At 48.1% G+C, this 27,389-nt stretch overlaps 1 protein-coding gene across 1 annotated transcript in view; it reads right to left on the bottom strand.

The window, feature by feature from the left end:
* LOC135056637 (cytochrome P450 26C1-like) overlaps nt 1-27,389 on the bottom strand; it is a 39,121-nt gene that overhangs the window by 6,561 nt on the left and 5,171 nt on the right. The window contains exons 5-7 of the mRNA XM_063962058.1: nt 26,528-26,803; nt 24,758-24,913; nt 22,139-22,717 (exon numbers count right to left, since the gene is read on the bottom strand). Of these exons, the coding sequence (XP_063818128.1) occupies nt 22,139-22,717; nt 24,758-24,913; nt 26,528-26,803 (1,011 nt within the window). The remainder of the gene's footprint in view (nt 1-22,138; nt 22,718-24,757; nt 24,914-26,527; nt 26,804-27,389) is intronic.

The raw sequence follows: 27,389 nt of genomic DNA, 5'->3' as shown, positions 1-27,389 counted from the left end.
CAGCTCGTACTCACATTCAGCCACATTGAGATGCATCATAGGGCAGCACGGATGGTGTAATGGTTAGCATTACTGCCTCACAGCACTGAGGTCATAGGTACAATTCTCATCATGGCCCTAACTGTGTGGAGTTTGTATATTCTCCTCGTACTTGCGTGGGTTTCCTCCGGGTGCTCCGGTTTCCTCCCACAATCCAAAATATACTGGTATGTGAATTGGCTCCCAACAAAATGAACGCTAGTGTGAATGTGTGTGTGTGTACATGTGGTAGGGAATATAGGGGGTGATTCAGACCTGATCGCTGCTGTGCGTTTTCGCAAGTGGGCGGTCAACGATTAACTGTGCATGCATATGTATCGCAATGCGCAAGTGCGTCGCCAAACATGCATCGCCGGCCGGTGTGACATTCTAATCGCACACCCATTCGCATGGTTCAGGCCGTTTGTGGGTGAGAACTGACCATTTTCTGGGAGTGTCAGGAAAAACGCAGGCGTGCCCAAGTGTTTCAGGGAGGGTGTGTGACGTCAGCTCAGGCCCCGATCAGCCTGTTCTCATCACACTGTAGGAGTAAGACCTGGGCTGCGCACAGACTGCACACAGTGGTAAAAACCATTCAGTGGTGAGTGAGGTGTGAATGGATTTGCAGCTGTCCGCTGATGGAGGGTTTTTAGCACCTCGGCAGAGCCGGCTCTAGGCATAGGCAAACTAGGCAAATGTCTAGGGCCACAAGCTGCTTCTGCTGATTAAAATGATATGCAGCATGCCTATATTCTGTGTGTGACTGCAGCTCTATCTGCATATGAAATGCATTACTAATGTGCGTCATTATGTGTATAAGGTGTACTACAGTACTTGGTGGCGAAACATATAGAAAGAGCACTACTGTGTGGTCTAATGTGAATAAAGAGCAATATGGTGTGGTGTAATGTGAATAAGGGGCACTACTGTGAGGAGTAACGTGGTACTATTGTGTGATGTCACGTGAATAAGAGACAATATGATATAATGTGAATAAAGTTGCAGTGCTGTGCAGCGTAATTTCAACTGGTGGAATTATTGTGTGGCCATGCCCCTTCCCAGCAAGAACATGCACCGAATGTGCACACTGTCCCTATTTAAAATAAAGTATAGGGGGTAGGAGCACCAAAATGAGGACTGCTATGGGTGAGGGGTGATGGTGCTGGGAAAGGGGTACATGGTCAGAGGTGGAACTAGTCTCTGTGCTAGGGGGCACCAGCCAAAATCTTGCCTGGGGCATTATATTGGTTAGGGCTGGCTCTGCAGCTCGGCATACACATGCGATCGCACACTTGCATGGCGAATATACACTCCCCTTGGGCGGCGACTATGTGATCGCAGGACAACAATTTTAGCAGCAAATTTGTTAGCTAATGGGTAAAACCATGTGCACTGCAGGTGGGGCAGATATAACATCTGCAGAGAGAGTTAGATTTGGGTGGGTTATATTGTTTCTGTGCGAGGTAAATACTGTCTGCTTTATTATTACACTGCAATTTAGATTTCAGTTTGAACACACCCCACCCAAATCTAACTCTCTCTGCACATGTTACATCTGACCCTGTACAGCCTGTAACATGGCAATTAAGATCTGATTGGCTGGTACTTTAGGGGGTATGTACTAAGCAGTAAAAAGAGTGGAGAAGTGAGCCAGTGGAGAAGTTGCCCATGGCAACCAATCAGCATTGAAGTAACATTTCTAATTTGCATACTTTCAATTTATAAAGATCAGTTGATTGGTTGCCATGGGCAACTTCTACACTCGCTCATTTCTCCACAATTATCACTGTTTAGTACATTTCACCATTTATCTTTGTCCACTTCCTATCTCTCCAAGGCTTAGTACTCAGGGGCAGATTTATTTAGCCTGGTGAAGTGATAAAGTGCATGGAGATAAAGTCCCAGCCAAACTACCATGTAACAGGTTTGAAAACATAGGATTTTAATTACCTACTGGTAATCCTTTTCTAGTAGTCTGTAGAGGATACTGGGGTCCATTTAGTACCATGGGGTATAGACAAGTCCACTCGGAGCCATAGGCACTTTAAGAATTTGATAGTGTGGGCTGGCTCCTCCCTCTATGCCCCTCCTACCAGACTCAGTCTAGGAAACTGTGCCCGAGGAGACAGACATACTGTGAGAGAAGGATAGATAAGGATAGTGGTGAGATTCCGAACCAGCACACACAACAAGAGGAAAGCTACGCTAACCAAACTTGAAACAGGAACAGCAACGGCTGAACCAACATTACTTAACAAAGTAACAGTGCAGGAAGAACGAAGCACTGGGCGGGTGCCCAGTATCCTCTACGGACTATGAGATAAGGATTTACCGGTAGGTAATTAAAATCCTATTTTCTCTTACGTCCTAGAGGATACTGGGGTCCATTTATTACCATGGGGATGTACCAAAGCTCCCAAACCGGGTGGGAGAGTGCTGAGGTTCCTGCAGAACTGATTGACCAAACTGAAGGTCCTCAAAGGCCAAAGTATCGAACTTGTAGAACTTAGTAAACGTGTTCTAACCTGACCAAGTAGCTGCTCGGCAGAGCTGTAAAGCCAAGACACCCCGGGCAGCCGCCCAGGAAGAACCCAACGAACTAGTACAGTGGGCCTGTACAGATTTTGGACATGGAAGTAGGAAGAGGCCACGGATCTTCGAGGAGCATCTCCAGAAGGTCCGCCTGCCAGGCCCTCCTTGGCCAGTCCGGAGCAATTAGAATTGCTTGAACCTTTTCCCTGTTTATTCTCTTTAGAATTCTTGGGATCAGAGGAAGTGGAGGAAACACGTACACCCTCTGATGACCCATGGAGTCGTCAGGGCGTCTACCACCACCGCCTGTGGGTCTCTCGACCTGGAACAATACCGCTTGAGCTTCTTGTTGAGACGAGAGGCCATCATGTCGACCTGTGGATATCCCCATCAACTTGTCAAGCACCTGAACACCTCCGGGTGAAGGCCCCATTCCCCCGGGTGCAGGTCGTGTCTGCTGAGGAAGTCTGCTTCTCGGTTATCTACTACTGGAATGAAGACTGCTGACAACGCCACAGCGTTTCTCTCTGCCCAGAGGAGAATTCTTGACACCTCTGACATTGCTGCTCTGCTTTTCATTCCACCCTGTCGGTTTATGTACATTACTGCCGTCACATTGTCCCACTGGACCTGAATGGCCTGATCTTGAAGAAGATGTGAGCCCTGCAGAAGGGCGTTGTATATGGCCCTGAGTTCCAGAATGTTGATTGGAAGGACAACTTCCTGACTGAACCATCTTCCTTGAAACTGCACCCCCTGAGTGACTGCTCCCCAATCTCTGAGGCTTGCGTCTGTGGTTAACAGAATCCAATTTTGAATTCCGAACCTCCGACCCTTGATGAGGTGAGAAGTCTGTAGCCACCACAGAAGGGAGATCCTGGCTTTTGGCGACAGACGAATAATCTGGTACATGTGAAGATGCGATCCTGACCATTTGTCCAACAGATCAAGCTGGAAGGGTCTTGCGTGAAACCTTCCGTATTGAAGAGCTTCGAAAGAGGCCACCATTTTCCCCAGAAGGCGATTGCATAGATGTACCGATATCCGGGTTGGCTTCAGGACATCCCGAACCATTGACTGGATCACTAATGTCTTTTCCAACAGAAGGAATGCCTTCTGCGACTCCGTATCCCAGGGCCGGCTCCAAGCCTACTAGCACCCTGAGCGAGAAAATTTAAAGGCGCCCCCCAAACCATATGCGCGCGTCTTCCGGAAAAAGTGGGTGTGGCCTCCGGAGAAAGTGAGTGTGGCCTTGTAACTTCATATTATCAAACTATAAATAAATATATTTTCACACCCCCTCTACGCACACAATTAGCAGCATTACACAGAACAGCCACAGTAGTGTTCCTTACACACAATGTCTCCAGTATAGTGCCAGATACACATAATGTGCAGTGCCAGATAGACATGATATGCCCCCCAGCTACACATGACATGCCCCCCAGCAGTGCCAGCTACACATGACATGCCCCGCAGCAGTGCCAGCTACACATGACATGCCCCGCAGCAGTGCCAGCTACACATGACATGCCCCACAGCAGTGCCAGCTACACACAATATGCCCCCCAGCAGTGCCAGCTACACATAATAGTGTTCACGTTTTAGGGCAGGGTGCTGATCACAAGGAGGGCACATTTTTAAGTTAGGAGGGCAAAATTCTGTACATACTGTAACATGCCGAAGCATGGACAGTGCGCGCGAAGGCGCGCTGCAAAGATTTAGGGGCATTGCTTCGTGGGGAAGGTGCGTGACCACATAATAGTGGCAATTCGCATTACACCACACAGTAGTGCAGCTAATACACAGTGCACCAGGTAGAACCTCCTAGACACTTTGCGCCAGGCAGAGCACGTTAGACACTTTGCGCCAGGTAGAGCACTGAGACACATTGCGCCAGGCAGAGCACCGAGACACATTGCCTAGCCATAGACGCGTAGCGGGAACACTACATGATATGCTCCCCGGCAGTGCCAGCTACACGTGACATGCCCCCCAGCAGTGCCAGCTACACATGACATTTCCCCCCAGCAGTGCCAGATACACGTGACATGCCCCCCAGCAGTGCCAGATACATAAATGGCCACACAGTGCAGATATGCCCCCCACAGTGCCAGATACATAAGTGCCCCCACAGTGCCAGATACATAAGTGCCCCCACAGTGCCAGATACATAAATGACCCCACAGTGCCAGATACCTTAGTGACCCCACAGTGCCAGATACATCAATGACCCCACAGTGCCAGATACATCAATGACCCCACAGTGCCAGATACATCAATGACCCCACAGTGCCAGATACATCAATGACCCCACAGTGCCAGATACATAAGTGCCCCCACAGTGCCAGATACATAAGTGCCCCCACAGTGCCAGATACATAAGTGTCCCCGCAGTGCCAGATACATAAATGCCCCCAGTGCCAGAAACATAAATGCCCCCACAGTGCCAGATACATAAATGCCCCCACAGTGGCAGATACATAAATGCCCCCACAGTGGCAGATACATAAATGCCCCTAGTGCCAGAAACATAAATGCCCCCACAGTGCCAGATACATAAATGCCCCCAGTGCCAGAAACATAAATGCCCCCAGTGCCAGAAACATAAATGCCCCCCACAGTGCAGATATGCCCCCACAGTGCCAGATACATAAATGCCCTCACAGTGCAGATATGCCCCCACAATGCCAGATACATAAATGCCCCCAGTGCCAGAAACATAAATGCCCCCACAGTGCCAGATACATGCCCCGAGTGCCAGAAACATAAATGCCCCCACAGTGCAGATATGCCCCCCACAGTGCCAAATACATAAATGCCGCCACAGTGCAGATATGCCCCCACAGTGCCAGATACATAAATGCCCCCAGTGCCAGAAACATAAATGCCCTCACAGTGCAGATATGCCCCCGCAGTGCCAAATACATAAATGCCCCCACAGTGCAGATATGCCCCACAGTGCCAGATACATAAATGCCTCCAGTGCCAGAAACATAAATGCCCCCACAGAGCAGCTATGACCCCACAGTTCCAGATATTTACTCACAGGTCACAATACCTGCGGTGCTGAGAGCCGGGAGGAGTCCTGCTGTGGGCGCGGGCGAACGGATCAAAACTCCTGTGTGCGCGCTGCGTGGCGCCAGCGTCTGACGCCGCACAGCGCGCTGCATAGGGCGCGCACAAGCGGCCGGGGCCGGGACACTGAAGGCTGGCTCCAGGCAGGAATATGGCGGTGGCAGCGTGCGGCGCCCATTAAGGGTAGCGCCCCGCGCAGCCGCTCTATTTGAACATGCCTGGAGCCGGCCCTGCCGTATCCAGTATCATTCCCAGGAATGGGAGCCTCCGTGTTGACTCTAGGTGAGATTTCATAAGGTTCAGAATCCACCCATGAGCCTGGAGATGTTTGGTTGAGAGAGCAATGCTGTCCAGCAACCTTTCCCTGGACGGTGCTTTTATCAGGAGATCGTCCAGGTACGGAATTATGTTCACTCCCTGTTTCCAGAGTAGAAACATCATCTCTGCCATCACCTTGGTGAACACCCTTGATGCCATGGAGAGCACAAATGGCAGGGCCTGGAACTGGTAGTGACAGTCCTGCAGTGCAAATTGTAGGTAAGCCTGATGAGGCGGCCAAATTGGAATGTGAAGGTACGCATCCTTGATATCCAGAGATACTAGGAATTCCCCCTCTTCCAGACCTGAGATCACCGCTCTTAGAGACTCCATCTTGAATTTGAACACTTTTAAGTACGGGTTCAACGACTTGAGGTTCAAAATTGGTCTTACCGAACCGTCCGGTTTCGGTACTACAAACAAGTTGGAATAGTACCCCTTGTTTAACTGATGAGGTGGAACTGGAACAATGACGTGAGTGTGTACCAGTTTTTGGATAGCATGTTGTAAAGTTACACTTGCCTCTTGTGAAACTGGCAAGCCTGATTTGAAGAATCTGTGAGGAGGGAGCTCTTGGAACTCCAGTATGTAGCCCTGGGAAATAAGATTTATGACCCAGGGATCCTGGCACAAATTTGACCAGATCTGACTGAAGAATTGTAGGTGTGCTCCTACCTGACAGCCTTCCAGGCATTGTGGTCCACCGTCATGCTGAAGTCTTTGAGGAAGCAGAGCCTGAGCTCTGTTCCTGAGCACCTGCTGTTGCTGGTTTGCGTGCTTTACCTCTTGCGCCGCTGGAGGATGTAGAAGCACCTCTGGATTTGCCCTTGAACTTGGCCGTCCGAAAGAACTGTAACTTAGAAGCTAAATAAGTCTTCTTGGTTGGGGGGCTACGGAAGGAAGATACGTAGACTTACCCGCAGTAGCTGTGGAGATCCATTTGTCTAATTCATCTCCGAACAAGGCCTCTCCTGTGAATGGTAGGCCTTCTACGCCTTTCCTGGAATCCGCGCCAACAGTCCACTGGCGTAGCCACAAGCCCCTGCGTGCCGACACTGCCATAGCGGTGGTGCGGGCGTTAAGCACGCCTATTTCCTTTATGGCTTCCACCATAAAGTTCGCAGAGTCCTGTATATGCTGCAGGAGTAAGGCAACATCCCCCCTAGATAAGGAATCTAACCCCTCAATTAGGTTACCTGACCATTTAGCAATGGCTTTAGTGATCCACGCACATGCAATAGTGGGTCTTTGGGCCACCCCAGCAGCTGTGTACAATGATTTGAGTGTAGTCTCAATTTTACAATCAGCAGTATCTTTCAGGGAGGCTGCACCAGGAAAAGGTAATACAATTTTACGTGACAGCCTAGAGACTGATGCATCCACTATCGGTGGAATTTCCCATTTTTTCCTATCCTCCATAGGCAAAGGAAAAGATGAGGGCAACATTTTAGGGATCTGAAACTTATCAGGATTATCCCATTGTTCTTCAAACAGGGTATTCAATTCTTTTGACGCAAATGACTGAGGACTTCTTTTTACATTAAAGTAAGATTCCTCACACTCCTCTGACGCCTTATCAGGAACATGCAGAACATCTCTGATAGCCTCTATAAGAGCCTCTATTCCCTGTGACAGAGCTGCATCCCCCCCACTGAGTACATCTCTCCCTCCTCTATGTCTGACCTGTCAGCGTCAGACTGCAGGATATGGGCGAGAGATCACTTTTGCGGACAAATGGGAGGGGACTGAGACGCCGTCTTGGGTACTGAGTCTCTGTTCATAAACTCATCCACAGTCTGTTTTAAGTATTGTGTGTATTTCTAATTGCGTGACAATTTTGTAGAAAGAGTTGAGATCATTCCCTTAAGAGAATTAACCTATTCCGGTCCAGCCCCGCTAGCCTGTGAACCCTGAGTATGCAGTAGCGAGCCCCTTGGTGAAGAGAAACACTCTGCTGTACAAGACACACACTGTGCCTGACATAATGTAATGTGACAGAACACACACACACAGGAAAGTTTAAGCACAATTAACCCACAAAGACACAGAGTTGTTTGGAGCCAGCCCCCACCGTGCCCTTATCACTAATGCCAAGCTTAGCCTGGTAGCAGACTAAGTAACTGATAGGGGACTTAGCACACCAATAATCGCTCCTCCCCTGCTATGACCCCCTGGCACTGCTGAGGTAATCTGGAGTCACACTGGAGGAGCTGCGCGTCCCTGTCCTGTCAGCGTCTGTGTCCACTGCAGAGGGAAAATGGCGCTAATGAGCTGCTGGATCCTCTCATAGTGAAGACCCGCCCCTGCAATGCCGTGCGGTCTTCCCGCTTTTTTTATACTGGCCGAGGAATCTGGTGCTTAGAATAGATAGAACCGTTTTTAGGCTATTGTGCCAGTGTGGGTACTGTGTAAAGTGTACAGGGACGCAGTTGTGTACTGTGTCCGGAGACACATTCCGCATGTGTAGAAGCCGTGCGCCTCCATACCCTCATGCCGCCATAATGGCCGGTGCCCGACTAGCACTCGGTACTCACCACTCTTCATTCTTCTGGCTCTGTTAGGGGTGGCGGCGTGCTGCGGGACTGCACGCTCGCCGTGGTGGGGTTTGCAAATAGGTCCCTCAGGAGCTCAGTTTCCTGTCAGCGGGGAGCGGGGAACGCCCCCCCCCCCCCCCCAAGTCCCACGAAGCAGACTGGCTGGTGCCAACCAGCCCTGCATGAAAACAACAAACATAGAAAATAAATGCAAAAAACTCTTCAGGAGCTTCCTTCAGCGTGACCGGCTCCTCCGGGCACATTGTCTAAACTGAGTCTTGTAGGAGGGGCATAGAGGGAGGAGCCAGGCCACACTAAAAAATTCTTAAAGTGCCCATGGCTCCTAGTGGACCCGTCTATACCCCATGGTATTAAATGGACCCCAGTATCCTCTAGGACGTAACAGAAATGACAGTCTGGAGCTGACAGCACATCTACAAATAGTTACTCAGACATGCGTGGGGACGCCCAGCACAGGGCCAGTCCTCCTCGCATGTCTGACTCTGCCCCCCCCCCACCCCCCACCCGGACAGAAGGGTGCAAAACCATCGCACGGTGGTGATGCTTTTGCACCTGGTGAGTAGCTCCCTGCCTGCACAGTTCCTGCTCGGTAGCAGGTGGCTACTCACAGCATTCCGGGTCTCAGCGGCTGTGAGTGATGTTACACCTCAACTGCGACCCGCCCCTCACAGTGGTCCGTACACGACTGCGTTGTCCCGACCGCGCCCTGCCAACGTTGTTCTGACGCCGTTGGCAGGCTCCCTCCCGCCCTGTGACCACCTCTGCCTGTCAATCAGGCAGAGGAGATCGCAGCCCAGAGATGCTGATAGCATCTCACTGGGCTCCCGGGGTGTGTACGCGCATTGAGCCTGCTGCGCATGCGCACTCCACAAAAGGATTCACTTCACCAGGCTTAACAAATCAGACCCCAAAGTACTAGCCCATATTCACATCTAGCCTCGCTGAGGTATCCAGGGGCGCCAGAATGTTTTGAGGCGGGGGGACACGCAGAAAAATATATATATTGGCGCTCGCCTCAATCCCCAGCCCCAGTGCGGGGGGAGCGCTTACCTCCAATACCTGCGGTGACTTGTCTTTTAAATAAAGTCTGCTGCCGCACAGCCGCAGCGTGCTACGCTGTGCGCTGTCCAAACCGGCTTTTCACTAATGCATTACTGGGAGCAGGTGTGGCCATGTTGAGCCTGCTGGAACATCCCCGCCTCCCTCTAGTAATGCATTAGTAAAGAGCCGGCTTGGACAGCATAGCACGCTGCGGCTGTGTGGCAGCAGACTTTTTTTTTTTAAACAAGTCACCGCAGGTAACGGAGGTAAGAACTCCCCCTCACCAGCGCCTGCAACTGTCATATTTTTTTTTTTATGGGGGGGGGGCATGCTGCCCCCCCTGTTCCGACGCCACTGGGGGTATCTCATATAAACCCAGCTCTTATCTTATCCAGCCGTACTGATATCTCATAGATTACTAGCTCATACTCACATCCAGCGCCACTGAGATGTCTCATATAGAACCAGCTCATACTCACATCCAGCACCACTGAGATGTCTCATATAGAACCAGCTCATACTCACATCCAGCGCCACTGAGATGTCTCAGAGTACTAGCTCATACTCACATCCAGCCCCACTGAGATGTCTCATAGAGTACCATCTCATACTCACATCCAGCCACACTGAGGTATCTCAGAGTACCATCTCATACTCACATCCAGCCACACTGAGGTATCTCAGAGTACCATCTCATACTCACTTCCAGCCACACTGAGGTATCTCAGAGTACCATCTCATACTAACTTCCAGCCACACTGAGGTGTCTCATATAGAACCAGCTAATACTCACATCCATCCTCACTGAGATGTCTCAGAGTACCAGCTCATACTCACATCCAGCCACACAGAGATATCTCATAGAGTACTAACTCATACTCATATCATATCTAGCCACATTGAGGTATCTCAGAGTACCAGCTCATACATCCAGCCATACTGAGATGTCTCATATAGAACCAGCTCATACTCACATCCAGCAACACTGAGATAGCTCATAGGGTACTAGTTGATACTCGCATCCAACCACACAGAGATATCTCATAGAGCACCAGCTCATACTCACATCCAACCACACTGAGATGTTTCATATAGAACAAGTTCATACTCACGTCCAAACACACAGAGATATCTCATAGAGTACCAACTCATACTCATGTCTAGCCACACTGTGATATATCATATAGAACCAGCTCATACTCACATCCAGCCGCACTGTGATATGTAATATAGAGCCAGCTCATACTCACATCCAGCTGCACTGTGATGTCGCATGGAATACCAGCTCATACTCACAATCAGCCAAACTGAGGTATCTCAGAGTACCAGTTCATACTAACATGCAGCCATGCCCCTTATATTATCAGCTCAAACAGAGCTTCTATTCACATCAAGCCTCACTGAGATGTCTCAGAGTATCAGCTCATACTCACATCTAACCACACTGAGATGTCTATATAGAACCAGCTCATACTCGCATCCAGCTACACTTAGTTGTCTCATATAGAACCAGCCCATACTCACATCTAGCCAAGCTGAGGTATCCAGGGGCGCCAGAATGTTTTGAGGCTGGGGAGGAAGGGGGGGGGAGACAGGACGCAGAAAAACATACATATTGGCGCTCGCCCCAATCCCCAGCCCCAGTGCGGGGGAGCGCTTACCTCCAATACCTGCGGTGACTTGTCTTTTAAATAAAGTCTGCTGCCGCACAGCCACAGCATGCTACGCTGTGCACTGTCTAAGCCGGCTCTTCACTGATGCATTACTGGGAGGAGGTGTGGTCATGTTGAGCCTGCTGGAACATTCCCGCCTCCTCCTAGTAATGCATCAGTGAAGAGCCGGCTTGGACAGCATAGCACATTGCAGCTGTGCGGAAGCAGCCTTTTTATTTAAAAAAAACAAGTCACCGCAGGTAACGGAGGTAAGCACTCCTCCTCACCAGCGCCTGCAACTGTCATATTTTGGGGGGGCATGCTGCCCCCTTGTCCCCCTGTTCCGACGCCACTGGAGGTATTTCATATAAAACCAGCTCATATCTTATCCAGACGTACTGAGATATCTCATAGATTACTAGCTCATACTCACATCCAGTGCCACTGAGATGTTTCATATAGAACCAGCTCATACTCACATCCAGCGCCAATGAGATGTCTCATATAGAACCAGCTCATACTCACATCAGGCGCAACTGAGATGTCTCATATAGAACCAGCTCATACTCACATCCAGCACCACTGAGATGTCTCATATAGAACCAGCTCATACTCACATCCAGCGCCACTGAGATGTCCTATAGAGTACTAGCTCATACTCACATCCAGCCACACTGAGGTATCTCAGAGTACCAGCTCATACTCACATCCAGCCACACTGAGGTATCTCAGAGTACCATCTCATACTCACATCCAGCCACACTGAGGTATCTCAGAGTACCATCTCATACTCGCTTCCAGCCACACTGAGGTATCTCAGAGTACCATCTCATACTCACTTCCAGCCACACTGAGGTATCTCAGAGTACCATCTCATACTCACATCCAGCCACACAGAGGTATATCAGAGTACCATCTCATACTCACTTCCAGGCACACTGAGGTGTCTCATATAGAACCAGCTAATACTCACAACCAGCCTCACTGAGATGTCTTGGTTGGGGGGATACGGAAGGAAGATACGTAGACTTACCCGCAGTAGCTGTGGAGATCCATTTGTCTAATTCATCTCCGAACAAGGCCTCTCCTGTGAATGGTAGGCCTTCTACGCCTTTCCTGGAATCCGCGCCAACAGTCCACTGGCGTAGCCACAAGCCCCTGCGTGCCGACACTGCCATAGCGGTGGTGCGGGCGTTAAGCACGCCTATTTCCTTTATGGCTTCCACCATAAAGTTCGCAGAGTCCTGTATATGCTGCAGGAGTAAGGCAACATCCCCCCTAGATAAGGAATCTAACCCCTCAATTAGGTTACCTGACCATTTAGCAATGGCTTTAGTGATCCACGCACATGCAATAGTGGGTCTTTGGGCCACCCCAGCAGCTGTGTACAATGATTTGAGTGTAGTCTCAATTTTACAATCAGCCGTATCTTTCAGGGAGGCTGCACCAGGAAAAGGTAATACAATTTTACGTGACAGCCTAGAGACTGATGCATCCACTATCGGTGGAATTTCCCATTTTTTCCTATCCTCCATAGGCAAAGGAAAAGATGAGGGCAACATTTTAGGGATCTGAAACTTATCAGGATTATCCCATTGTTCTTCAAACAGGGTATTCAATTCTTTTGACGCAAATGACTGAGGACTTCTTTTTACATTAAAGTAAGATTCCTCACACTCCTCTGACGCCTTATCAGGAACATGCAGAACATCTCTGATAGCCTCTATAAGAGCCTCTATTCCCTGTGACAGAGCTGCATCCCCCCCACTGAGTACATCTCTCCCTCCTCTATGTCTGACCTGTCAGCGTCAGACTGCAGGATATGGGCGAGAGATCACTTTTGCGGACAAATGGGAGGGGACTGAGACGCCGTCTTGGGTACTGAGTCTCTGTTCATAAACTCATCCACAGTCTGTTTTAAGTATTGTGTGTATTTCTAATTGCGTGACAATTTTGTAGAAAGAGTTGAGATCATTCCCTTAAGAGAATTAACCTATTCCGGTCCAGCCCCGCTAGCCTGTGAACCCTGAGTATGCAGTAGCGAGCCCCTTGGTGAAGAGAAACACTCTGCTGTACAAGACACACACTGTGCCTGACATAATGTAATGTGACAGAACACACACACACAGGAAAGTTTAAGCACAATTAACCCACAAAGACACAGAGTTGTTTGGAGCCAGCCCCCACCGTGCCCTTATCACTAATGCCAAGCTTAGCCTGGTAGCAGACTAAGTAACTGATAGGGGACTTAGCACACCAATAATCGCTCCTCCCCTGCTATGACCCCCTGGCACTGCTGAGGTAATCTGGAGTCACACTGGAGGAGCTGCGCGTCCCTGTCCTGTCAGCGTCTGTGTCCACTGCAGAGGGAAAATGGCGCTAATGAGCTGCTGGATCCTCTCATAGTGAAGACCCGCCCCTGCAATGCCGTGCGGTCTTCCCGCTTTTTTTATACTGGCCGAGGAATCTGGTGCTTAGAATAGATAGAACCGTTTTTAGGCTATTGTGCCAGTGTGGGTACTGTGTAAAGTGTACAGGGACGCAGTTGTGTACTGTGTCCGGAGACACATTCCGCATGTGTAGAAGCCGTGCGCCTCCATACCCTCATGCCCCCATAATGGCCGGTGCCCGACTAGCACTCGGTACTCACCACTCTTCATTCTTCTGGCTCTGTTAGGGGTGGCGGCGTGCTGCGGGACTGCACGCTCGCCGTGGTGGGGTTTGCAAATAGGTCCCTCAGGAGCTCAGTTTCCTGTCAGCGGGGAGCGGGGAACGCCCCCCCCCCCCCCCCCAAGTCCCACGAAGCAGACTGGCTGGTGCCAACCAGCCCTGCATGAAAACAACAAACATAGAAAATAAATGCAAAAAACTCTTCAGGAGCTTCCTTCAGCGTGACCGGCTCCTCCGGGCACATTGTCTAAACTGAGTCTTGTAGGAGGGGCATAGAGGGAGGAGCCAGGCCACACTAAAGAATTCTTAAAGTGCCCATGGCTCCTAGTGGACCCGTCTATACCCCATGGTATTAAATGGACCCCAGTATCCTCTAGGACGTAACAGAAATGACAGTCTGGAGCTGACAGCACATCTACAAATAGTTACTCAGACATGCGTGGGGACGCCCAGCACAGGGCCAGTCCTCCTCGCATGTCTGACTCTGCCCCCCCCCCCCCACCCGGACAGAAGGGTGCAAAACCATCGCACGGTGGTGATGCTTTTGCACCTGGTGAGTAGCTCCCTGCCTGCACAGTTCCTGCTCGGTAGCAGGTGGCTACTCACAGCATCCCGGGTCTCAGCGGCTGTGAGTGATGTTACACCTCAACTGCGACCCGCCCCTCACAGTGGTCCGTACACGACTGCGTTGTCCCGACCGCGCCCTGCCAACGTTGTTCTGACGCCGTTGGCAGGCTCCCTCCCGCCCTGTGACCACCTCTGCCTGTCAATCAGGCAGAGGCGATCGCAGCCCAGAGATGCTGATAGCATCTCACTGGGCTCCCGGGGTGTGTACGCGCATTGAGCCTGCTGCGCATGCGCACTCCACAAAAGGATTCACTTCACCAGGCTTAACAAATCAGACCCCAAAGTACTAGCCCATATTCACATCTAGCCTCGCTGAGGTATCCAGGGGCGCCAGAATGTTTTGAGGCGGGGGGACACGCAGAAAAATATATATATTGGCGCTCGCCTCAATCCCCAGCCCCAGTGCGGGGGGAGCGCTTACCTCCAATACCTGCGGTGACTTGTCTTTTAAATAAAGTCTGCTGCCGCACAGCCGCAGCGTGCTACGCTGTGCGCTGTCCAAACCGGCTTTTCACTAATGCATTACTGGGAGCAGGTGTGGCCATGTTGAGCCTGCTGGAACATCCCCGCCTCCCTCTAGTAATGCATTAGTAAAGAGCCGGCTTGGACAGCATAGCACGCTGCGGCTGTGCGGCAGCAGACCTTTTTTTTTTAAACAAGTCACCGCAGGTAACGGAGGTAAGAACTCCCCCTCACCAGCGCCTGCAACTGTCATATTTTTTTTTTTTATGGGGGGGGGGCATGCTGCCCCCCCTGTTCCGACGCCACTGGGGGTATCTCATATAAACCCAGCTCTTATCTTATCCAGCCGTACTGATATCTCATAGATTACTAGCTCATACTCACATCCAGCGCCACTGAGATGTCTCATATAGAACCAGCTCATACTCACATCCAGCACCACTGAGATGTCTCATATAGAACCAGCTCATACTCACATCCAGCGCCACTGAGATGTCTCAGAGTACTAGCTCATACTCACATCCAGCCCCACTGAGATGTCTCATAGAGTACCATCTCATACTCACATCCAGCCACACTGAGGTATCTCAGAGTACCATCTCATACTCACATCCAGCCACACTGAGGTATCTCAGAGTACCATCTCATACTCACTTCCAGCCACACTGAGGTATCTCAGAGTACCATCTCATACTAACTTCCAGCCACACTGAGGTGTCTCATATAGAACCAGCTAATACTCACATCCATCCTCACTGAGATGTCTCAGAGTACCAGCTCATACTCACATCCAGCCACACAGAGATATCTCATAGAGTACTAACTCATACTCATATCATATCTAGCCACATTGAGGTATCTCAGAGTACCAGCTCATACATCCAGCCATACTGAGATGTCTCATATAGAACCAGCTCATACTCACATCCAGCAACACTGAGATAGCTCATAGAGTACTAGTTGATACTCGCATCCAACCACACAGAGATATCTCATAGAGCACCAGCTCATACTCACATCCAACCACACTGAGATGTTTCATATAGAACAAGTTCATACTCACGTCCAAACACACAGAGATATCTCATAGAGTACCAACTCATACTCATGTCTAGCCACACTGTGATATATCATATAGAACCAGCTCATACTCACATCCAGCCGCACTGTGATATGTAATATAGAGCCAGCTCATACTCACATCCAGCTGCACTGTGATGTCGCATGGAATACCAGCTCATACTCACAATCAGCCAAACTGAGGTATCTCAGAGTACCAGTTCATACTAACATGCAGCCATGCCCCTTATATTATCAGCTCAAACAGAGCTTCTATTCACATCAAGCCTCACTGAGATGTCTCAGAGTATCAGCTCATACTCACATCTAACCACACTGAGATGTCTATATAGAACCAGCTCATACTCACATCCAGCTACACTTAGTTGTCTCATATAGAACCAGCCCATACTCACATCTAGCCAAGCTGAGGTATCCAGGGGCGCCAGAATGTTTTGAGGCTGGGGAGGAAGGGGGGGAGACAGGACGCAGAAAAACATACATATTGGCGCTCGCCCCAATCCCCAGCCCCAGTGCGGGGGAGCGCTTACCTCCAATACCTGCGGTGACTTGTCTTTTAAATAAAGTCTGCTGCCGCACAGCCACAGCATGCTACGCTGTGCACTGTCTAAGCCGGCTCTTCACTGATGCATTACTGGGAGGAGGTGTGGTCATGTTGATCCTGCTGGAACATTCCCGCCTCCTCCTAGTAATGCATCAGTGAAGAGCCGGCTTGGACAGCATAGCACGTTGCAGCTGTGCGGAAGCAGCCTTTTTATTTAAAAAAAACAAGTCACCGCAGGTAACGGAGGTAAGCACTCCTCCTCACCAGCGCCTGCAACTGTCATATTTTGGGGGGGCATGCTGCCCCCTTGTCCCCCTGTTCCGACGCCACTGGAGGTATTTCATATAAAACCAGCTCATATCTTATCCAGACGTACTGAGATATCTCATAGATTACTAGCTCATACTCACATCCAGTGCCACTGAGATGTTTCATATAGAACCAGCTCATACTCACATCCAGCGCCAATGAGATGTCTCATATAGAACCAGCTCATACTCACATCAGGCGCAACTGAGATGTCTCATATAGAACCAGCTCATACTCACATCCAGCACCACTGAGATGTCTCATATAGAACCAGCTCATACTCACATCCAGCGCCACTGAGATGTCCTATAGAGTACTAGCTCATACTCACATCCAGCCACACTGAGGTATCTCAGAGTACCAGCTCATACTCACATCCAGCCACACTGAGGTATCTCAGAGTACCATCTCATACTCACTTCCAGCCACACTGAGGTATCTCAGAGTACCATCTCATACTAACTTCCAGCCACACTGAGGTGTCTCATATAGAACCAGCTAATACTCACATCCATCCTCACTGAGATGTCTCAGAGTACCAGCTCATACTCACATCCAGCCACACAGAGATATCTCATAGAGTACTAACTCATACTCATATCATATCTAGCCACATTGAGGTATCTCAGAGTACCAGCTCATACATCCAGCCATACTGAGATGTCTCATATAGAACCAGCTCATACTCACATCCAGCAACACTGAGATAGCTCATAGAGTACTAGTTGATACTCGCATCCAACCACACAGAGATATCTCATAGAGCACCAGCTCATACTCACATCCAACCACACTGAGATGTTTCATATAGAACAAGTTCATACTCACGTCCAAACACACAGAGATATCTCATAGAGTACCAACTCATACTCATGTCTAGCCACACTGTGATATATCATATAGAACCAGCTCATACTCACATCCAGCCGCACTGTGATATGTAATATAGAGCCAGCTCATACTCACATCCAGCTGCACTGTGATGTCGCATGGAATACCAGCTCATACTCACAATCAGCCAAACTGAGGTATCTCAGAGTACCAGTTCATACTAACATGCAGCCATGCCCCTTATATTATCAGCTCAAACAGAGCTTCTATTCACATCAAGCCTCACTGAGATGTCTCAGAGTATCAGCTCATACTCACATCTAACCACACTGAGATGTCTATATAGAACCAGCTCATACTCACATCCAGCTACACTTAGTTGTCTCATATAGAACCAGCCCATACTCACATCTAGCCAAGCTGAGGTATCCAGGGGCGCCAGAATGTTTTGAGGCTGGGGAGGAAGGGGGGGAGACAGGACGCAGAAAAACATACATATTGGCGCTCGCCCCAATCCCCAGCCCCAGTGCGGGGGAGCGCTTACCTCCAATACCTGCGGTGACTTGTCTTTTAAATAAAGTCTGCTGCCGCACAGCCACAGCATGCTACGCTGTGCACTGTCTAAGCCGGCTCTTCACTGATGCATTACTGGGAGGAGGTGTGGTCATGTTGAGCCTGCTGGAACATTCCCGCCTCCTCCTAGTAATGCATCAGTGAAGAGCCGGCTTGGACAGCATAGCACGTTGCAGCTGTGCGGAAGCAGCCTTTTTATTTAAAAAAAACAAGTCACCGCAGGTAACGGAGGTAAGCACTCCTCCTCACCAGCGCCTGCAACTGTCATATTTTGGGGGGGCATGCTGCCCCCTTGTCCCCCTGTTCCGACGCCACTGGAGGTATTTCATATAAAACCAGCTCATATCTTATCCAGACGTACTGAGATATCTCATAAATTACTAGCTCATACTCACATCCAGTGCCACTGAGATGTTTCATATAGAACCAGCTCATACTCACATCCAGCGCCAATGAGATGTCTCATATAGAACCAGCTCATACTCACATCAGGCGCAACTGAGATGTCTCATATAGAACCAGCTCATACTCACATCCAGCACCACTGAGATGTCTCATATAGAACCAGCTCATACTCACATCCAGCGCCACTGAGATGTCCTATAGAGTACTAGCTCATACTCACATCCAGCCACACTGAGGTATCTCAGAGTACCAGCTCATACTCACATCCAGCCACACTGAGGTATCTCAGAGTACCATCTCATACTCACATCCAGCCACACTGAGGTATCTCAGAGTACCATCTCATACTCGCTTCCAGCCACACTGAGGTATCTCAGAGTACCATCTCATACTCACTTCCAGCCACACTGAGGTATCTCAGAGTACCATCTCATACTCACATCCAGCCACACAGAGGTATATCAGAGTACCATCTCATACTCACATCCAGCCACACTGAGGTATCTCAGAGTACCATCTCATACTCACTTCCAGGCACACTGAGGTGTCTCATATAGAACCAGCTAATACTCACAACCAGCCTCACTGAGATGTCTCATAGAGTACCAGCTCATACTCACATCCAGCCACACAGAGATATCTCATAGAGTACTAACTCATACTCATATCATATCTAGCCACATTGAGGTATCTCAGAGTACCAGCTCATACTCACATCCAGCCATACTGAGATGTCTCATATAGAACCAGCTCATACTCACATCCAGCAACACAGAGATATCTCATAGAGTACTAGATGATACTCGCATCCAACCACACAGAGATATCTCATAGAGCACCAGCTGATACTCACATCCAACCACACTGAGATGTTTCATATAAAACAAGTTCATATTCACATCCAGCCACACTGAGATGTCTCAGAGTCCTAGTTCATACTCACATCCTGCCACACTGAGATATCTCATATAGAACCAGCTCATACATCCAGCCATATTGAGATGTCTCATAGAGTCTAAGTTAATACTCACATCCAAACACACAGAGATATCTCAGAGTACTAACTCATACTCATGTCTAGCCACACTGTGATATATCATATAGAACCAGCTCATACTCACATCCAGCCGCACTGTGATATGTCATATAGAGCCAGCTCATACTCACATCCAGCCGCACTGTGATGTTGCATGGAATACCAGCTCATACTCACAATCAGCCACACTGATGTATCTCAGAGTACCAGTTCATACTAACATGCAGCCATGCCCCTTATATTATCAGCTCAAACAGAGCTTCTATTCACATCCAGCCACACTGAGATATCTCATAGAGTATCAGCTCATACTCACATCTAACCACACTGAGATGTCTATATAGAACCAGCTCATACTCACATCCAGCTACACTTAGATGTCTCATATAGAACCAGCTCATACTCACATCCAGCGCCACTGAGATGTCCTATAGAGTACTAGCTCATACTTACATCCAGCCACACTGAGGTATCTCAGAGTACCAGCTCATACTCACATCCAGCCACACTGAGGTATCTCAGAGTACCATCTCATACTCACATCCAGCTACACTGAGGTATCTCAGAGTACCATCTCATACTCACTTCCAGCCACACTGAGGTATCTCAGAGTACCATCTCATACTCACATCCAGGCACACAGAGGTATCTCAGAGTACCATCTCATACTCACATCCAGCCACACTGAGGTATCTCAGAGTACCATCTCATACTCGCTTCCAGGCACACTGAGGTGTCTCATATAGAACCAGCTAATACTCACAACCAGCCTCACTGAGATGTCTCATAGAGTACCAGCTCATACTCACATCCAGCCACACAGAGATATCTCATAGAGTACTAACTCATAGTCATATCATATCTAGCCACATTGAGGTATCTCAGAGTACCAGCTCATACATCCAGCCATACTGAGATGTCTCATATAGAACCGCTATGGGCACGGTGGCGCGCTACGCGCGCCACACTATTTTATTCTCCCTCCAGGGGGGTCGTGGACCCCCACGAGGGAGAATAAGTGTCGGTATGCCGGCTGTCGGGATCCCGGCGCCGGGATCCCGGCAGTCGGCATACAGAAGACCACCCCTCATAGAGTACTAGTTGATACTCGCATCCAACCACACAGAGATATCTCATAGAGCACCAGCTGATACTCACATCCAACCACACTGAGATGTTTCATATAGAACAAGTTCATATTCACATCCAGCCACATTGAGATGTCTCAGAGTCCTAGTTCATACTCACATCCTGCCACACTGAGATATCTCATATAGAGCCAGCTCATACTCACATCCAGCCGCACTGTGATATGTCATATAGAGCCAGCTCATACTCACATCCAGCCGCACTGTGATGTTGCATGGAATACCAGCTCATACTCACAATCAGCCACACTGATGTATCTCAGAGTACCAGTTCATACTAACATGCAGCCATGCCCCTTATATTATCAGCTCAAATAGAGCTTCTATTCACATACTCATATAGAACCAGCTAATACTCACATCAAGCCTCACTGAGATGTCTCATAGAGTATCAGCTCCTACTCACATCTAACCACACTGAGATGTCTATATAGAACCAGCTCATACTCACATCCAGCTACACTTAGATGTCTCATATAGAACCAGCTCATACTCACATCCAGCCACACAGAGATATCTCATAGAGTACCAGTTCATACTACTCACATCCAGCCACGCTGAGGTATCTCAGAGTACTAGCTCATACAGCCACATTGAGATGTCTCATCTAGAACCAGCTCATACTCACCTCCAGCCACACAGAGATATCTCATAGAGTACCAGCTCATACTCACATCCAGCCACACTGAGATGTCTCATAGAGTACTATTTCATCATACTCACATCCAGCCACACTGAGATGGCTCATAGAGTACTATTTCATCATACTCACATCCAACCACACAGAGATATCTCATAGAGTACCAGCTCATACTCACATCCAGCCACACTGAGGTATCTCACAGTACCAGCTCATACTCACTTCCAGCCATACTGAGGAATCTCAAATAGAACCAGCTCATACTCACATCTAGCCATGTCCCTTATATTATCAGCTTAAACAGAGCTTCTACTCACATCCAGCCACACTGAGAAATCTCATAGAGTACCAGCTCATACTCACATCCAGCCACACTGAGACGTCTCCTATAGAACCAGCTCATACTCACATCCAGCAACACTGAGATATCTCATAGAGTACCAGCTTATACTCACATCCAGCAACAGAGATATCTCATAGAGTACCAGCTTATACTCACATCCAGCAACACTGAGATATCTCATAGAGTACCAGCTTATATTCACATTCAGCCATGTCCCCTATATTATCAGCTCAAACACAATTCTCAGGCATACCCCAAAACAGAGCTTATACTCACATCTAGTTCAAAGGTCTGAAGAGCAGTTCTGTAACCCCCAGAGACTGGTGGGAGCAGTCGGAGTACCTCCTTCACTACACAGTCCAGATAGTGAAGTCCTTTCAATTTCTCCAAAGTCATGTTCATCTGGCAGGTGCACTCAGACTTTAGTCCATGAGTTTCTTCTGGTAACGTGGTAGTACCCAGGTGGTAAAGTGCTGTATCCTGCTTGTACAATGCACCATTACACTGGTGCTCCCAGTTCATACCATCATGGCATCTTCTTTCCAGAGGAAAAATCTGTTCTCTCGCGTTTCTATCTGCTAACATGCGTTTTGTCTGCTCCCATATCTTTGTCACATGCCCCTCAGGGCCCAGGAGAGATGAGTGGCAACCTGCAGTCACACATTGCTCATCCAATCTGTTGTTATTTGGGTTATCTGAATGGAGACACTGGCACTGCTTGTTTAACCCATGTGATGCCAGTTCCTGCTTGAGCTTGTGTATGGCAGATGGATGCTTGAGTAAGAGAAGTATGAGGGAGGTGCTGGCACTCGCAGTGGTGAAGAAGGCAGCAAACATAAGCTCAATAGCCGATTCCTGTGTAACAAGAGACTGTGGTAATGAGCGTGTTCTCACACACTGACATTATGCTGTATATCATGATTCAGCCTCTAATTAATTGTATTCATCAGTCTGAGACACTGAGACAGCAGGAGAAAGGGAAGGAGAGTGAGATACTGTGGGTAAATGTAATATAATATATATATATATATATATATATATATATATATAAAAATCTGGAGCGGTCATTTAGAGAGCAATTTGCTGGCTACCGCTACGTACTTTAGTATTAAGGGGGTTCCAGTAAGAAGTGACCACAGGTAGACTCCATGAGAAACTAAGAAATTCTAACCTGTACATTAGGGGTATTCAACATTCAGCCAACCAGCTGCTGTAAAACTACACATTCCAGCATGCCCTGCTATAGTTTTGCTATTAGAGCATGCTAACAACCAATGAGATTTTAGTTATCTTTTATCTAGTATTTATCTTTTATCTAGTAGAGGCTATAAAATGACAGTTGGTCGCTATGGGCAACGCCTCCACATGCTCTCTCTCTCTAGGGTTTGATACAGGAGTGGTTCTAGGCACGGGCAAGCAGGGTGGGCCCCCGGGGCGCCCATAGAGAGGAGCGGGCAGCCAGAGACAGAGCAGCAGCGGCCAGGAAGCAGGAGGGGGGATGGGGAGTATTTTTTTGTGTGTGTGTTTGTAATGCGGAGCTACTAGTGGGCACAGCTACTGGGGGGCACAGCTACAGGGGGCAAATCTACTGGGGGCACAAATACAGGGGGCAAATCTACTGGGGGCAAATCTACTGGGGGCATACTGTGGCCATGCCCCTTCCCTATGAAGCCACGCCCCTTCCCTATGAAGCCATGCCCATATTTTCGGCGCGCACTAACTCTGTTTTACCTGTCGGGAGAGGGGGGGGGGGGCAAAGGTAACTTTCGCCCTGGGCACCACAAGGTCTAGAGCCCTGGTTTGATACACCTCCCCCCTAGGCTCACATTTACTGTACTGATTGTTGTGTGTTTGCTTCTGTTAATTAGATTTTATTTTATTTAAATATCATAACACTTGTTTTAAATACTTTACTACTATAAATGTGATGCTTAGAAAATCGCACCCAATGCGGCACAGCTATTATCACAGCTGAGAACCAAGATTTATGTAGACCTGCTAAGTGACACTGAGGCTGATTCAGAGTTGAGAGGGGGCACCAAGACAAACCATGTTGCAATGCAAGAGGTGCAAATGGATTAATTTATTAATGTATTGCCTCTGCATGCAGGGTAAATACTGGCTGCTTCTGCATCTAGCCCACAAATGCTGCTCAGCTTTCTTTTTACACTGCAATTTAGAGTTCACTGGGACACGCCCCTTCCAACTCTAAATCTCTGCACATTTTAAGTCAGTGCAACATGATGTTGCTACTTTCTTGTTTTTGCTCTCAAATCTCAATCAGCACCATTATATCCTAAATGTAATGCATTTTACTGTGCACAAATGCACTTTATACCTTACTGCATTTTAATATAGAAACAATCACATCAGACCTTAAATGGTTTAAAAAAAATGTAAACCATAAAGCTTCAAAAACCTTCTTGTAAATGTGCATGTAGCAATATTGTATTGTGCAGAGCATCTTGTTCATTTATATTTCTCAAAGTTCCAAATGACATCTTACAAACTAAAGACACTGCTTAGGTGACAATGGGGCAGATGTATTAAGCCTGGAGAAGTGATAAAGCAGTGATAAGTGCAAGGTGATAACACGCCAGCCAATCAGCTCCAATATGTAAATAGAAGTTAGGAGCTGATTGGCTGGGGTGTTATCACCTTGCGCTTATCACTGCTTTATCACTTCTCCAGGCTTAATACATCTGCCCCATTGTGTATATGCTGGATAATAAGAGTACAGTATTTATGGGATAGGTAGCAGTTGCTACACACTGGATATAACTGGTGTATATACTGTGTACAGAATTTGCTTAAGCCCTATACTTATATTCCATAACTTGCTGATATACATATTCGGGTAATAACACACAATGTTGCGGATGGCTAGACCCATACCTTTAGCTCATCCATGTTCAGCTCTTTGCCATTCTCCTTGGAGCTGTCTATCAGGTAGTCCAGAGCATCTTCACATACTTCAGGATTTCTCTTTGTGATTTTATCCCTAATAGCGTCTTCCATATACTTGTGCAAAGTGTCCCGTGCTTTAATACCCTATGGGAGCACACAAGCTGTTAGCAAAGGGGGTGAAAATTATAGGATTATGTGTGTGTGTGTGTGTGTGTGTGTGTGTGTGTGTGTGTGTGAATATATTTGTTTGTATGTCTGTCTCCATATATGTTTATTATGTCTGTGTATTTGTCTCTCTCTCTATATATAGAAATGAACAAGTAGAAATGGTGTACGTATAGCCCAATATAACAATAAGCATACACTCCTAAATATATAAGTATGTGAATCTTTTGCAGGAAATACTGCTTATACCTTTCATTTAAATAACCAAATTGGGTGGATTAGAAGGAACTAGTGACTAGTGTGATCTCCATCCCTGGGCCAGGAAGCTCTCTCCAGCTACATGACAGGGGGCGTTAGTTGCCTCCTTTAGAAAAGGTAGAAACCTAGATTTCTGTCTGTGTCACTCGCTAATATGTAACTATTCTTATTTCCTGCTCAATATTATTATTATTATTATTATTATTATTAATCAAACATGAGAAGGGAAATGTATATATCGCTATACAATTCCAGATGTATAACATATTGATAATACTTAGCAATTTACAGCAGGAGGAGAAACCATGTACATCTATTGTGGGACTGTGAGGTTCAGGACATGCTGAGATCTGTAGTTCCATGTCCTCTTGAGACACAAGGTTACCTACACCTGTATTCTGATTGGAGAGACTATAAGGCTGACTAGAGGGCAGCAGGTAGGAGTAAGTAAATGAAGGTTACCCCATAGCTCAGTGCTGGCAGATATCTCACAAGTCCCTGGGTCTGCACAGTACCTGGCCTGATAAAGTGACTGGCATGTCCCTGACACCCGGGGAACTGCTCATCTGCATCTACTGTCCCCTCCACTCACTGTGCTCTCCCCACAGGACAATGATAGGCCATGTCTGATAGCTGCAGTTACCAGGGGTCCCATTCAGGGTGTGATTTATAGACCCCAGCGCCAGCCTAAGCTGCTGCCCATTACCGTGCTCATGTCCATAAATCATATGCTACAGCTTGGGGTGCCAGCCGGAGTGTGCAGCCCATACACAGGGCATCCACCTCTGCCACTTATATCACCCTCTGTCAGTACATGGGGGGATGCTGTGGGGACCCACTCCCACCGCCCTCACTACTTATATCCTGCATCATAGTAGCTTTCTGCCACCTGTATGTGGTTCTCTGCAATGAAGACGAGGAGCAGAGTGCAGAAGTACATCCCTGTACTGCGATAGATAGATAGATAGATAGATAGATAGATAGATAGATAGATAGATAGATAGATAGATAGATAGATAGGTAAGAAACGTGTTCCCTGGGTTACCTTTGCACGGTACTCCTGTACTTACAAAGAACCAGGCGGCACTCCAGGCGTATGTACAGGAGTACCGTGCAGTGGTACCCCAGGGAACCCGTGTCTCCTGTATAAAGTTGGAGCAAGGCACCCCGGCCATTGTACAAGGACAGCAGTGCCATAAAATGTACCTGATATATATATATATAATACATACTAAAACAACACACAAACACAACCCCCCCCCCCACACACACACACACACAGGTGAAAGCACGTCAGTGGTGATTAGGGTCCCGGGACGGGGACACAGGCTGCACCTTGCGGAGACCGCTGAAGGGGATGTCCAGGGGCAGAGAGAAGAGATTCTCCACCAGCTGCTCGAACACCCGGGACAGCTCCTTGAACTGCTTCTCCCCCAGGCTGAGCCCCAGCAGGACGCGGGCGGCAATGCGGAAAGTCAGGGCTTTGGCCGAGGAGAACATGGAGATGGAGCCGCTCTCCCTGCACCAGCCGTGCAGCTCCCGGCGCACAGCCTCCTGGATGCGGGGGATGTAGCCCTCCAGCGCCGGGTGGCTGAACACCTTGGCCATGACCTGGAAGCAGAGGAGGAGACCATTAATGGGCAGGAGACCACAGGCAGCTCCATGCCAGGCAGTGCATCTATATTTCTAGGCTCGTCTAATACATTGTACACTCTGACCATTCCTCTAATACATCAGTGTGGCACAGGGACTTCTAGTATAGTACAAAATGGGATGAATACATCTACATTACAGATATATATATATATATATATATATATATATACACACATACATACATACATACATACATACATACATACAGGTTGAGTATCCCATATCCAGATATTCCGAAATACGGAATTTTTTGAGTAAGACTGAGATAGTGAAAACTTTGTTTTCTGATGGCTCAATGTACAAAACTTTGTTTAATACACAAAGTTATTTAAAATATTGTATTAAATTACCTTCAGGCTGTGTGTATACGGTGTATATGTAACATAAATGCATTCTGTGCTTAGATTTAGGTCCCATCGCAATAATATCTCACTATGGTATGCAATTATTCCAAAATACGGAAAAATCCAATATCCAAAATGCTTCTGGTCCCAAGCATTTTGGATAAGGGATACTCAACCTATATATATATATATATATA

This window comes from Pseudophryne corroboree, chromosome 3 (genome assembly GCF_028390025.1).
Source record: "Pseudophryne corroboree isolate aPseCor3 chromosome 3, aPseCor3.hap2, whole genome shotgun sequence".
NCBI lineage: Eukaryota > Metazoa > Chordata > Amphibia > Anura > Myobatrachidae > Pseudophryne > Pseudophryne corroboree.
Note: the sequence above shows the minus strand (reverse complement) of the source record. Positions and strands in the feature narration are given on the sequence as shown.